Source organism: Pseudochaenichthys georgianus, chromosome 9 (assembly GCF_902827115.2).
Source record: "Pseudochaenichthys georgianus chromosome 9, fPseGeo1.2, whole genome shotgun sequence".
NCBI classification, from domain to species: domain Eukaryota; kingdom Metazoa; phylum Chordata; class Actinopteri; order Perciformes; family Channichthyidae; genus Pseudochaenichthys; species Pseudochaenichthys georgianus.
This window is the reverse complement of record NC_047511.1, coordinates 34,949,089-34,964,976: the sequence shown is the minus strand read 5'-3', so window position 1 is coordinate 34,964,976 and position 15,888 is coordinate 34,949,089. Positions and strand designations below refer to the sequence as shown.

At 41.5% G+C, this 15,888-nt stretch overlaps 1 protein-coding gene across 4 annotated transcripts in view; it reads right to left on the bottom strand.

Moving 5' to 3' along the window:
• The window catches only part of rhobtb4 (Rho related BTB domain containing 4), a 53,304-nt gene that overhangs the window by 28,805 nt on the left and 8,611 nt on the right, over positions 1-15,888 (bottom strand). Inside the window, exon 1 of one of the 4 annotated variants that reach the window (XM_034090502.1) lies at positions 6,660-7,040. The exons of the other annotated variants lie outside the window; for them this stretch is intronic. Coding sequence (XP_033946393.1) covers positions 6,660-6,688 — 29 coding nt within the window. The 5' untranslated portion in view covers positions 6,689-7,040. Of the gene's footprint in view, positions 1-6,659; positions 7,041-15,888 lie in introns of those variants that run through there. 4 annotated transcript variants of the gene reach the window in all.

Here is a 15,888-nt window from a genome sequence, read left to right as displayed (position 1 = left end):
CGAGCTGTTTAGAGCCATGTGGGACAAAACCTGATCCTGCCCCTCCCTCTGACTGTCTAAGTCAGGGATGGGCAACTTTAATGGTGGTGGGGGCCACATAATTGATGTACTGGCCACCAGGGGGCCGCAGATTCACTTGGAACACACACAAATTCCATGTGTTGTATGTAATTATTAACAAATATACTAAGTCTGACATCTTCATTGACATTTTACAATCAAAGGGAACATCCCCAATAAATGGGAACATCCTCTAATAAGATCACTAAACAAATATTAGTTCACAGAAATGTTATTTCATTTGTACAAGTGGCATGTTTGTATTGAACAGGTTATTAAACAGTGGAATAAAGCTATTTTAAACTATTGGAAAGCACAGAAATGGTGTGTATTGAGATTAACCCAGACATTAGTTGTCTAACTTGAACCTAAAACACTTGTAGCCAGTCTCTGCATTCTCCTTATTCCACAATAAGGGGAATGTCAACACGCCCGCACTTTGCTGTTCCTCAGCGCCACTCCCCCTCCCTCCCGCTGAAATTATGAATGAAAAGCGTAGTAATCATAGATAACACCAGGGTCCGTGACAGTTTGTTTTCATCTGATTTCAAATAAACAAAGTCTTTTTAAGAATATTAAACTTTTTTCGCCAAATTCAGATGATGAATACAACTTTTAAGATTGTAAAGGCATAATTATAAGAGGCAATTTAACGTCACAGCAGGCATAACAACAGCCGGTGTTTCTTGTGAGGGTTTCCCCGGGAAACAAACACAATACACACAAATGCATCACAGATTATTTGGTGGCATTTGAAATTATGTACGCAGCTCGCGACGTAACTAGGAGTCTAGTGGACGGTATCAGTACTACAAGTAAAACAAATGAAAAAAAAAATATTTTTTTTTTAATTAATTTTTTTTTAATTAATTACGTTGTTTATAAATTAATATGAGGGCCGCAAAAAGAGGAGGTGGGGGCCGCCATTTGCCCATCCCTGGTCTAAGTGAACGGTGACTGCAAAAACTACACTGCGCATGCTCAGAGTATTTTCCTATGTAATGTGTGTGGCAAAAAATAATGACCATAGGGGCAAAGTGCTGCCATCCCCACCATACGTCATCTCACATAATTCAGAGCTGATTGGCTGTAAGTACGTGTGCCGCGAAAAGTGTGGTGTGTGAAGAGGAGGAGAGAGAGCTGCAGTGAGGCGTCCAAAAACCAGGAAGTAAGCTGCGCATGGCTTCCCTCAACAAAAAAGCAACGAGATTTCTCCATAGGATTTTAGAAAATAGCTCAAAATAAGATCTGTGGGAAACGTAGCTGTTAGATAAATGTACGTTTTGTTCAGCCGGATAATATCCACATGTCTACCCTACTTTTATCATTTTCGAATCAAAAATCTATTGATTAGATTAGATTTATGATATACTTTTGAAACTACAAGAAGATAAGGAGGACTTTTACAAAAAAGTAATAGAGATTTTTGTCCAGAAGGATAGGCAAATGGACTTCATCTTCAAGTCAAGGTAAGACTGCAATTTTATTGAAAATGGGATCTTACTAAGAGAGAACAATTCAATATTTAAATGATAAAATTACATTTTTGTGGGTATCCTTCTGTTGAACTGTCTGTTTAAAAGTAATTGAAGCATCAGCCAAAAAAAGCTTTTGAAAATAATATTATATTTTGATTTAATATATTTGTAAACCTGAAGAGTCAGTGCCAGTGCCTCACCAGCCATGAACCTCTCTGCAGAAGCTTATTCTTTCACACACAGTGACGTCACGAGCTACCCACAATGCAACGCGCGCCATAGATATATTTATAAATCCGCCATTTTCCTGGAGGTGCCAATATCCTGGAGGTGCTAATGTAAACAGCTAGCTAACGTAGCCAGGCAGAGCGCACTAGGTTTTTTTTCTGAATTAACAACCCAAAAAATCGCTGCATGTCTTCGGATTACATCTCTGGACTGGAGGGGTGTGCTCGAGGTCGTTACCAGCGTAAACTAGAGCTGTGTGGGTTGTCGGATTGCCTTTACAGACTGCCTGCAGATGTATGGAAAAACGACTCTCGAAAGTGGCCTTCGGTCGATTTTGGCTGCATCTACGTCTATCTTCTGGAAACACCAGGTGAATACCCCACTTGTCAAAATAATATTATCATGCCATTGCTTCATGTGGTATTTTAGAGTTGACTATATTGATTAAGGCAATAGACTATGATATTCTGCTTGCACCTCGCGTGAAATGGCGCATACCGGAAGTACGGTGTCGCCCTCGGCCCAAAACCCGTATGTGTGTGTGAAAGAATATATAGACATCTGAGTTTTTTGTGCCCCACCACTTTTGTACATATAGAAACGCCACTGATTACATGTCTAACTCCTAATGACAGGAAGGCAGAAAGTGCATTATACAAATAATAATCTCATAATAATAGCAGACATTTTTTAACAATGACCACAATATCATTATTTTAATAAAACAAATATGAACAATTGAGGAAAATGAGGAAGAACTGATGATTCAAATGTTGTAGTACAAGTAGTAATGTAGTTAGTGCATAAATTACTATTGCAACAAATGTGTTAATTTTCTTCATTATTAGTCGATTTGTTTTTGGACGAATGCTCCGGGCCAGTGGTTACAATGGTGGGGCCAGTGATAATACAAGTCAATGTTACCCTTAATGTCTACCTCTGCGGTAAGTCACTAGCACACCCCCCCCCCCCCGCCCCCCCCGTCGACAATTTACTAGCGGTATTAGGCTTGTTTGAGACAAGCAAGACCTGCGCAGACCTGCGCAGTTGCGATCAACGTCTTGCTAGTGCGTTGCATGATGGTTAGTCATTTTGTCCGACTTGCTCTGGAGGCTCGCCCACATGAGACTTTGAAATCTCGCGGGACAAAGACGCCCGCAGCCTTGAGAGCGAGGCGAGCGAGTTGGCGCAGTTGCTCTCCACGAGCTGCGGAAGCGAAATGCTTGATGGGAAACGGCTCGCTGGTATCTCGAGCTGAGTGCTCATTGGTGGTTTTTACGTGCTGCTGATGAAACTCTCCAGTTGGTTTTTGTTTTGTGTCAGTTTTACGTCGCCACATCCATTCCCATTTTTCATCATTGTTCCATAATGTTTATCATCATGAAATTAATATCTATATATTTTATACTATACTGCTTACCGTTTTCATACTTTATATATCTTAGCATATTCATACACACTGTTCATACTGCTCACAGGCTGATATCTAGTGTATTCATACCCCACTGTTCATACTGCTCACAGGCTGATATCTAGTGTATTCATACCCCACTGTTTATTCATCATTCAATTCATTCTATATGTTATTCTGTAGATTGTGTACATTACTTTCCACTTCACTGCTTGTTGCACCTGGTTAGAAGCTAAACTGCATTTCGTTGTCTCAGTACCTGTAATATGTGCAATAACAATAACGTTTCTCTTTAAGTTAAACCAAATCATTAAAATAAAATCTATTGTAATGTAATGATTTGGTTTAACCTTATTTATTGAATACATCATTTAAAATGGCAAGATTAAATCAAATTACATCCATGTTGTACACATCATAAAGCTTAAAGTGGCAGCTAAAGAATTAACACAGCAGCAGGTCTGTTCAATTCATGCTCATTAAGCTTCATGTGTGCGGATCTGAAGGGACTGATCATTTGTAGAATGCTCCGGGCCAGTGGTTACAATGGTGGGGCCAGTGATAATACAAGTCAATGTTACCCTTAATGTCTACCTCTGCGGTAAGTCACTAGCACACCCCCCCCCCCCCGCCCCCCCCGTCGACAATTTACTAGCGGTATTAGGCTTGTTTGAGACAAGCAAGACCTGCGCAGACCTGCGCAGTTGCGATCAACGTCTTGCTAGTGCGTTGCATGATGGTTAGTCATTTTGTCCGACTTGCTCTGGAGGCTCGCCCACATGAGACTTTGAAATCTCGCGGGACAAAGACGCCCGCAGCCTTGAGAGCGAGGCGAGCGAGTTGGCGCAGTTGCTCTCCACGAGCTGCGGAAGCGAAATGCTTGATGGGAAACGGCTCGCTGGTATCTCGAGCTGAGTGCTCATTGGTGGTTTTTACGTGCTGCTGATGAAACTCTCCAGTTGGTTTTTGTTTTGTGTCAGTTTTACGTCGCCACATCCATTCCCATTTTTCATCATTGTTCCATAATGTTTATCATCATGAAATTAATATCTATATATTTTATACTATACTGCTTACCGTTTTCATACTTTATATATCTTAGCATATTCATACACACTGTTCATACTGCTCACAGGCTGATATCTAGTGTATTCATACCCCACTGTTCATACTGCTCACAGGCTGATATCTAGTGTATTCATACCCCACTGTTTATTCATCATTCAATTCATTCTATATGTTATTCTGTAGATTGTGTACATTACTTTCCACTTCACTGCTTGTTGCACCTGGTTAGAAGCTAAACTGCATTTCGTTGTCTCAGTACCTGTAATATGTGCAATAACAATAACGTTTCTCTTTAAGTTAAACCAAATCATTAAAATAAAATCTATTGTAATGTAATGATTTGGTTTAACCTTATTTATTGAATACATCATTTAAAATGGCAAGATTAAATCAAATTACATCCATGTTGTACACATCATAAAGCTTAAAGTGGCAGCTAAAGAATTAACACAGCAGCAGGTCTGTTCAATTCATGCTCATTAAGCTTCATGTGTGCGGATCTGAAGGGACTGATCATTTGTAGCCTGTCCACCTATCAGTTTTGCAAACATTAAGAGGGAGGAGCATTTCTATTGCATCCACTTCATCTGCAACGAAAAACGTCAACGCAATTTCCGCCATTGCAAACCCAGCCAGTCAAGCCGACTCCGAGTCCGAGCTGTCCGATTTAAGACGAGCTTTTTGACACCTCCCCCGGCTGCGATCGGCTACTCTCGTCTACTTTCGAGGCGAGCCGCAATGTGTCTCAAACAAGCCTATTTACTTGCGGCACCGCGTGGGCCGGCGGTACCGAAGTGGGCCGGTCGAGAGTCCCGGGCTAATTTGTAGTCCCAGTCCGCCCCTGGCTCTGTCCCAGATCCATCTGACGTTATACACAATGACAGCCCCGATCACTAATTCATTAACACTATTAGTTATAGAAGGTCTAAAACCAAAACTAAAACATTATCTGTACCAGACAAAGATTGGAGAATATGCAAGGCAGGTGTGCTAAATTGTTTATGCAACCACATCCTACAGATATGATTAATTGCTTAGAGGTGGGGTATGTAATTTATATTAGAAACATTTGTTGTTATATTCCATCGAATGCTCTTAACATCCCGATAGCAATGAATATATTAAATGCTTTGACAATGAATACATTTGTAATCTGTGGAAGCCGTGGCGCTGTAAAAAGCACGAACAATCCTTTTAGCCAGCCCGCCCGGCTAAAATAACTGGATGGCCTACCTGCCTGTCAGCCTTCCATCTGTGCACAAATTTATCTCGTGCCCTCATTGGTCATGTGCACGTTCGTGTGTTTTGGAGGAGGGGCTCTGTAAAGAAGTGGCAGATTTTTTCCGGTTGTGTATTTTCAAATTCTAGCGCACTCGAGCTGGTTCCTCCAAAATTACCTCCCCCACCTTTAATGAATATAAAGTCTGATAACCACCTTGTAGAATATTATTACTTTATCTATAAGTAAAAGTAAAAGGCTTCTTCACCAGCCACAGCCACCTGCGTAACACAATATGTTTGATGACGTCATGGCCACAGGATAAGGATTAGTGTGTGTGTGTGTGTGTGTGTGTGTGTGTGTGTGTGTGTGTGTGTGTGTGTGTGTGTGTGTGTGTGTGTGTGTGTGTGTGTGTGTGTGTGTGTGTGTGTGTGTGTGTGTGTGTGTGTGTGTGTGTGTGTATTCATGCGCGTGCGTTCGCGAGTGCAGATGCTTTCTTTCAAACTGATATTCTGAACGTTATCTTTTGTCCTGATTTGTCGCATGTATCCTCTTCTTGCTGTTTCTGGGCTGAAGCATCACTTCACTCATCAATGAAAAGCACCTCGTGCGCCGCCTTGTCCCGCAGCCATTCATAACCACCTGGCTCATTCATATTTTTTTGGGAAACCGATTCATCAAATCAGACATTATATTTGGCATCATTGTGTGGAGAAATAAAAAGCAGCCTATATGCCTACTACACTTGGCATCCAGCGCGGTGGCAAATAAGCATTTGACACATATCTATGTTGTAAAAGGCAGGTTGATTAGCCTACATCCGAAATTATGCGGTTCTTGCGTAATGTGCCAAGCCCATCCGCTGCACTCCAACACTGAATCGAAACACTCTGAAGCAGCAGTGTACACGCGTGGGTTAAAAAGTAATACTTACCATCGTTACATCTCGTTGCTTAAATAATGTTATACATGTCCATATAAGAGCCCTTGAGACTATTACAGAGACTTTATAGAGGGGATTAAAAGCCCACTACGTACGATGAAGTCACACTGAATGAAATAGACCTACAGCTAATGATTTCTGTATCTTTAGAGATAAGGACAGTACTTGTGAACTGTGTGTGGATTGCATTGTGAACATCGAGAATCGCATTGGGAGCATGTGACCCAGTATTTCTGCAGGAGGGGTGCCTACCTTCCGACGGTTCCGGAGTTGACCCACATGCCACTCTGCTGGGGGATTAGCCGGTCTGTGAAACCGGACAAATACGCGTGGAGATAATGCAGAGGTGGTCGCAGGGGTCCAGTTGTTTGGTCAAAGAGCTCATATAAATGCAGGACTTCTACCCTGTCACATCCTCTACTTTTCACTTCCCCTCGCTGCCTCTGTAATCCAGCGTCTCTCAGACTTTAGCAAGCACACACTCGCTGCTGCAGACCTGATAAAATGCTGTTGTTATTTATAATCGGAGCGCTTTTTACAAAAAAAATGTAAACATGACCGGGCTAAATATATGTCTGGTCTGAGTCACCTCCTTTTCTGTTGTTGTTTCCCCAGCTGATTTCCTCAGACTCACGCCTCCAAGGACTGCGCGTCATGACACAAGTAGCCCTGCTCATCTTGTGTTGTGTTCAGGTACTATCAGAAAAAATAGTTTTCGGGTACAATGCCGCCCCTAAATCCTCCCTAGTGTAATAGACCCCACCGACACACAGCCGTGGTATTCTGGAGTAGAATATAAAGCATATAAAGCATGAATAGTGAGAAAATCTTATCTAAAAAAATGATTGTGGATTCATTTCGATACAAATCTACCCCTAGCGTCTAAATGTACTTTTGTACCAGTTTTGCTGTGCTGTGTGACTTGGCGCTAAAGACAGACACCAAGTAGCTTTCTTCGACATAAATATCACTCGACAAAAGTTTTTGAATAAAAAAAGTTAGATTGAAGATTTAAGGCATTGGATGGTGGAGCTGAAAATTACCACATAAACGTATCATAAGAGATTAGGACACAGGAGCCAATCATATCCTTCAGAAATTTTAGTATCCCCGCCCCGAAACTTTGCTCTTTCCGTCCTGTTCACATCCACCGCTGTGCTGGTTGTAGATTCTGTCATTATTATGTCTCATTATGTTTTAAACACGAGGGATGGGTACAAAATAAGGATTGCAACCATTTACCAAAAAAAGAATAGCCTACAAATAAAATAAAACATTTTGGAAAACATTAAATTGCCATCATATTAAAGACAATAATTGATTTCTCTTTGAATCTTTGCTCATTCATGTTTGTCATCGTCAATCCCAACTTCAATACAGATAAATATTAAATTGTGTAGTTATGTGTCAAGGCCAGTGGCGAGAATATTTCTTCTATGGTTATTCTGGGTGTGCAGGCATAGCAACTAGCTACCACACATAGCAACACTTGTGTTGCAACAAAAGCCAATGCAGGAGCCAAGAGAAAAGGCATATCATAGATTGCTGTGGATAATACACAGCCTTCTCTACCCTTCACATTTTTCCAAGATCTCGATATCTGGGAATTCATTTCTGGAATGTTAAACTGTACCAGAGAGGAAAAATGCTGCCATGTTGCCAGGAGGTGAAAATACATCACTATTCTGCCAGCAAAACCATTTTCACTTTCAACTTTTGTAAATGTGATGTTATCCAGCTGAAGATCTTGCCCGGGCATGTTTTTAGGACAGAAACCTTCATCTGAGTCATCTGCCTTTCATTATAGCCATGCCTGGAATTTGAGATTAGATGTGGATTTTAGAATTTGATTGCATTAGATCTAATTCATTTTTGATATTTTTCCTTTCATTACTGTGGAAGACTGAAGACAGCCATCTACTGGTAGAATCTGATACTGACCTCTGAATCAAAGGTATAAGCACTTTGCTAGAATATGTCAGTGTTGTCACTCAGGGCCACTGCGCCAATAGACTACATCTTTGTGACAGATCTAGCATCGATCAGCAGTGGTAGACAGACTATATAGGCATACAGTGCAACATGTTATTGAAGCAGAATAAGGCCATAGCGAACCACACACCTACTACTTGACCCTTCTGCTCCGTAATCTATCCCCACATTTCATAGAGGAGTATTTCCATGTGTTTTTTGCTAAAGCATACACGCATAACAAAGAATCAACAACACGAGTGAACAAAAGTTCAAATTTGCAACCGAGTGGAGATGTATTTTTTTATATCTATTTGTCCAGTGTTGTCTTCAAGCCCTGAGAAAGCTCTGGCCCCTGACCTGGCTGGCATGGCCAGAATGAAACCGCATGAAAGATGGGCTGGAATGCTGCTGAGGAAAGCAGGGGTTCAACAGCGCTGGCACTGAGAATGGGGAGAGGCGGCCCCTTTGCGGCCCCTTTGTTGGAGAGGTAGACTTGGGAGAGAACTCTCAAGCATTAGTCTGATCTTATGTCTGGCCTTTCCAGCTACAGTACTACAAAAAGGACTGAGTGGCTTTGTTTATGAGCTTTATCGCTCTTTTATTAACTGTGTGGGAAGTCTACTCCCATTGCTTTTACACTTTGGTGAGATTAAAGTTGGGAGAATGAGCTGAGATCATTCCTTGGCATAACTACCTCAACAAGGAGTGTCCTGCTGCTTGGATAAATATTCAGTTGAGTCTGCAGTATTGCCATCCAATGTTCCTAAAGTCTTTTGGAAAGATTGAATTATTTTAATTTGATGAAAACATTTGCTTCCAGTTCAGTAAATAACTAGGTGGTTTCCTGATTCCCTTCTGAAATACTTTTATATTATCTCTGTGAATGTTTTCTCCCATTATGCCATCCATGAGCCATCATTTAAAAATATGTGACACCTGTTCAAACAGAACTATTGCAGGTGATCAGTAAAATGTTCTACTTGTTTACATTATGGAGACAGTTAATAACTTTTGGCTCAGATGGATTGATTTCAGATGACATCATGAGTTTTTTGTTATATGAAAGGTTCGATACACAACATTAGGGGAATTAGTAAAGTATCAAACAACTATTTGCTATGTAAATATAGTGGAGTTATGCCATCCAGAGCATAGAATGCATGTGTTACGGGAGTCTTTGTCGCTGCACTGCACTTGTGTTACCGCTGATAACTGTTCCCAACCAGCTTTTAGCTCTGTTGCAGTGCAAACACTGATAACTGAGAGGCATCGCCTCAATAATGGATGTGCTCTGAATTCATATAGAGAAGTATTAAGCAATGGATATCAGGTATCATTTTAATGGCCGTAGAGCACTTTGAAATAAAACTCTTCCCCTCATCTCATTCCCTCTTGTCCACTCCTCCACTGACCCTAAACTCACCCTTACAGCTCGCCCAAATACCCAACAGGCTTGCACACCCCCTGCCTCAGCACTGTACTGGAACTGTTCTAAAGCTGTCAAAACACCCAGCTTCTCATACTACCCACGTCCACAGAGACTTTGCCTTAAATACACACAGTCCCAAGCACTATAAAACAAACACACATGTAGAAATGCACAAACAATCCACAAACATATACATGCAGCCCTGTACACTAATATAAGTAGGTCAGAGTTGCAGTGGGTCTTCCCAACAGGCCCCTAGCATCATGATACTGATAACAGTATCAGAGATTCAATTCTACCTGCATCCCGGGGACACACACACACACAAACCCACACACACACACACACACACACACACACACACACACACACACACACACACACACACACACACACACACACACACACACACACACACACACACACACACACACACACACACACACACACACACACACACACACACACACACTATAGTATCACATCATTTGGTTTGAGGTCAAAGGTGTGCGATGGAATGACTCGAGGCTAAATAAACCAGCCTTGGGAAATCTGGCATTCCCAAATGAGCAGTTATATAAGAACATGGAAGACTGACAAATACACAGAAACCCAAATCTATTCAATCTATGACACACACTTTGACGTGGAGAGGTGGCTGAGATGAGGTGCTGTAAATCCGCCCCCTGGCATGAAACAGAGTGTTTTGTAACAGCCGGCCTATTTGGCGACGGGTAATGGCCATGTTAGAGTGTGAGTTTAAGTAAAAATATTCAACATTAGATAAGGCCTGAGAGAAGGTACAGAAGGAGACAGACCGACAGAGTGCAAGTGTGAGAGGCAGGGATTGTTTACTCTTTAAAAGTTATCAGTAGATTGTCTTATCTACAGTTGGAAAACTCCATGTTTGTGAGCAGCTGTTGTTGCCTCATTATATCCTAACGGACAAATATTACTCCATTGCTTACAACAGAAAAGAAAACATTACAATGGATTAAAAGGCTACAGCAAATTAGTCAGGATCTTTTGAAAGTAATAATTTCTTACATTTGTTTGTTCTCAGTGGAGATTGTATGCATACCTTACATTGTATTTGTTGTTCAAACAAAGTCCATTTGAAAACCTCTTTATGCATGCTTAATGTATGTCATTATAAAAAGGCTATTAAAGACCAGGTTACTAACCCTTGTGTTTTGTTGGTATTGCCTTTATTATTTTTTCTTACTGGCAGACCAAAGACTGTAAAACATTTCAAAATCAACACATTTGCCAAAAGAAAGTTGTTTAATTTTACAAATGTTAGTATTTTTGTTTCTCTAACATCCATAATAAGTTATTACTTTCATCCACAAACTCTGCAACATTTTAAAAAAGGAGGAAACAAATCGATTATTAATTGTAAAAGTGGGTTTGATGTGCAGGCAGTTGTAATATTGCATCAGCTATGCCCACAAAACATATCATGGATTAAAAGAAAAAGATTTATGAGGTACACTATTTAACAAAAAACTAGAAGAAAAAGAGCCTAACACTTTATGGTGACATATTATGCAGAAAATGTTATGACGGTCAGTTTGTGAGTCTGTGTTTACTGACTTTAATACTGAGGTAACAGCAGGTCAAGTCTGTGCTGGTGATGATGGGCCATGGCCCATGATGGTGGAATATGTCGGGAATGTGAAGTGACTTGAGTTCCTGGAGCTGGATATAAGTGGGAATGGCTTAGCCTAAGGGAAGCTTGGAGCGTGGAATGAGTGAATGAGTGAGTGAGTGAGTGAGTGAGTGAGTGAGTGAGTGAGTGAGTGAGTGAGTGAGTGAGTGAGTGAGTGAGTGAGTGAGTGAGTGAGTGAGCGAGCGTGCGTGCGTGTGTGTGTTTAACTACACGCTGTCCATCTGAGAAATAATAAACAGACCTCTGATTATGATGTGAATGCCAACTTAAATGTTTCCCTGTGAGATGCCTGGCTTTCACAAAGCAGTGACAGGGGTGAAAAGGACAGTGCTGCATATTCCTCACTGTCAACAACTAGCTGCCCTCAGACTGCCCATTTAGAGTCATGTGGCATTTGGCATGCCAAACCACCACCAACAACATCATATCTGCCACCATCAGCCTTCATGTTGCTACAGTTTCCTAGATATGGCCTCAAGCACAGCTTAAGCAGCATGGTCGGAACATCTCTGAGTGCTTAGTTGGAAACATTTTGGTGAAAATGTCCAGTGATCCTGAAAATTGTTTTGCTTGTTAGTGTCATTCTTGCCTGTAATTTTAAGCCCGTTTCATCCAAAATTACAGCTTAAGACAAGAGAGTGCCTGTCGATACACATGGTGGACAGGGAGTTCGGAGAGATTCAAGGGTTTAGTAGATACTCTAAATTCTTGAGTGGCACAAAAACGATAAAGACAATCTGTGCATAACGCAGACATAATACACTCTGCATTCTGACTTGAGGCTGCACAGGCATGTCATGTAATTCCAAAGTTCATGTATAGACCAATGCAGACATATACACACAGAAAGTCTTGGCATGACTGACTCCTGGTTTTGCATTAAATTAATCATATATGCAAGCACAAATAAAAAGGCTCACCCACTAACAACACAATTGATAAAACATACAGATGCAAACAAATACAAGTGCACAATCTCTGCTGGATAGAGACACAGAGGTCAGTAAAGGTGCCTCTTACGCTGTGGCTGTCAAATGGTAGGGCTAATCCATAGACTATATGGGCTAATCTTATTAAGGCTCTCTTCAGCTGTGGGTCCAAACTCTTAAAGCAATAGTTCACCTGGCTGTAAAATTATGACATTTGATTATAATTATATCATAAAAAACTGCAGTGTGTCTCTTTTGTAAATGAAGCAATGTCTTGTTTATGCACATAAAATACAGCATTTCATGTAGGCATTATATGTATGGGATTTACACGAGAAAATATTCTCCAAAATTGAAAGCAAATAATGATGGTGATTTAAATAGTGTCTGTTTTACTCATAAGGGAGCACAAATACCAAGTGATGTGCAAATGCTCCAGAAAGTGAAGGATTACTTGAATTACCTTGGAGTGCCTGTTGGGAGGCTCAGAGGATTCATTGGCTGTGCAGGCCTGGGGGCATCATAGTGATGAAGATGAGCTAGGTGATTAGGTCAAAGGTCTGACCAGAAATAACGTCAAAGACAAAGCATAGCAATGAACACTGAAGAATAAAGAATAGACCCAGGAATAATAATTGATGGCGGTATTTTGACTCAACAAGGGCATAGCAATCTCTGTTACATCATGCCTTTTACAAGTTTGGCAAGTGTAATCCACCAAACGTAATCTTTATGCCACATCTGATTATATTATTAGACAGTTACTCCACAGATAAACTGTGGCTTCAATGTCAGTTTGAAAATGATTTACATGTAATCCACCTGATATATTCACCTGTAACGTCTTAATATGCCTTTCAGCAAATCCACAGGGATAAGAGGGGACACTCTGAGAAGAAAATAAATAAATCTATTGCTACCCGACATATTAATAATATTTTATGCCATTGTTTGTTTTTCACTTTGTTCTGACAGCTGAAGTTGCTGCTCCACACAGAGAGAAGAGCAAAGAGGAGATAGTCTGTGTGACTTACTTTAAATTGTGGGTAAGTAAGGGTAGATAGCTCCCATTGTTCTGTGACCTGTCAATCATCAAACCGGGGGTCATATTTCATTATGTATTTTATATTTTCATTATTTGTATCTGAAGTTGTACCCATGGAATGTATAAAGAATAGTTCTACCGCAAAGTTATTTTCCGTGGGGACTTCCTGCAACAATCTTGATTCTGATTGGCCAGAAGACTCGAAAAAACATCAGCAAAGATATTTTATTGAGAAGATGATCACTAAGTCACAGAAGTTTTCAAAACCGTTTATGGTCTCCGGTACCTGTGGAACACTGCTACCTGTGGTGATGTTGGGAATTTTGATAACCTCTCTGAACCATAGCCATGTCTGCAGATACTCTCACGCTCTGGTGAGGATGTATCAGTGTACATTTTGGACTGGGGTTGAGATCAGAAAACAAACGAAAAGGTTAGGGAAGGCAAATGAACTCTCATAGGTTTCAAACATTGAACCAAAAAAGACACATCTTCTTTGCTTGTTTACATTGCACTCATCTGGTAATGCATGGATTACAAAGCAACCTCAATATTGTTACATTTATAAATCTGTAAAAATATCACACATTTGTGCAGAATTCCGACCAATGTGATGGTAACGGAAAAGGGGCACGTAGCAGCAAGGATAAATGCTAGTGTGTAAGGAGAGAGATGCATTTGGCTCGGAACAGGTCAGTCAGTATTCTAGAAACAGCCTGATCAAACAAAGACTGGAGCCAAACCAAACACCTCTGGACTTCAGTCTGGCACAGAGAAGCAGATATCACACTGTACACAGTCAGTGCAGAACACTGCAACATGCTGTATAGCAGGGATTCAGAGCCTTTTTGGCCTGTGATTGTGTTCAAATGAAGCAAATTGTACCTGGAACCCCTCATCACAGGGATCACGTGTCCGCCAGTGGTGACAAGTTAAACTAAAACGTTATTAATGCATCAAATTAATAACTTTTAGAGGTTAAAAGACATGCAAATATTTAATATTCACAAGAAATAAAGCAGAAATTAGTTCTCCCACGTTGAGAACTGCAGCCTGAATGCTAAACTTGTGTGCTGCTTTTATTAGCTGATAAGATACAATGCTGTATGTTGCCAGATATTTAAATGTAGTACAGGAGTATGTCCTGTACTACAAAGCCCCGGGAGTGGATGAGATCTGCCCGGAAATGCTGAAGGCTCTGGGTGTTGAGGGACTGTCATGGTTGACACGTCTCATCAACGTTGCGTGGAAGTCGGAAACAGTACCGAAGGAGTGGCAGACCGGGGTGGTGGTGTGAAGCGGCTGGGATGAGGATCAGCACCTCCAAATCTGAGGCCATGGTTCTCAGCAGGAAACCGATGGACTGTCCACTCCAAGTAGGGAATGAGTCCTTACCCCAAGTGAAGGAGTTCAAGTATCTCGGGGTCTTGTTCTCGAGTGAGGGAACAATGGAGCGTGAGATGGGCCAGAGAATCGGAGCAGCGGGAGCGGTACTGCAGTCGCTTTACCGCACCGTTGTGACGAAAAGGGAGCTGAGCCAGAACGCAAAGCTCTCTGTCTACCGGGCCATTTTCGTTCCTACCCTCACCTATGGTCATGAAGGATGGGTCATGGCCGAAAGAACGAGATCGCGGATACAAGCGGCCGAGATGGGTTTTCTCCGCAGGGTGGCTGGTGTCTCCCTTAGGGATAAGGTGAGAAGTTCGGTCATCAGGGAGGGACTCGGAGTTGAGCCGCTCCTCCTTCGCGTCGAAAGGAGCCAGTTGAGGTGGTTCGGGCACCTAGTTAGGATGCCACCTGGGCGCCTCCCTAGGGAGGTGTTCCAGGCACGTCCAGCTGGGAAGAGACCAAGGGGTAGACCTAGGACCAGGTGGAGGGATTATATCTCTTCGCTGGCCTGGGAGCGCCTTGGGATCCCCCAGTCAGAGCTGGTTGATGTCGCCAGGGAAAAGAAAGTTTGGGGCTCTCTGCTGGAACTGCTACCCCCGCGACCCGACCACGGATAAGCGGGAGAAGATGGATGGATGGATGGACAGGAGTATGTATTTGCTTGAATGTAAAGTTGAATTGACTGTCAATTATTTATACTAATGTGGTCACAACTTTCTGATGATCAAATGTATAAAACGTGTTTAAATGTGAACTTTAATATTTACCAATATGTTATCCTTTTTCAACACGACAAATCCTAAATATCTTTATTGGTATCAGGCGAATAAATAAACTTAAAAAAAACTGTTGCTCAAAGATCCATAAATAGATGGGAGGAAATGGAGGGGAGGGAAAATACAGGAGTCTAGAAAAGCAAAAATCGCAGACAGACGGAGACGCAGGCGGACAAATAAACCACAAAGAGATCTGAGGCATAACAGGAAGGTCCTTTTTTGTGTTTACTTCAAAAGCAATTGCATGTTGTTTATCCATGCTGTTAG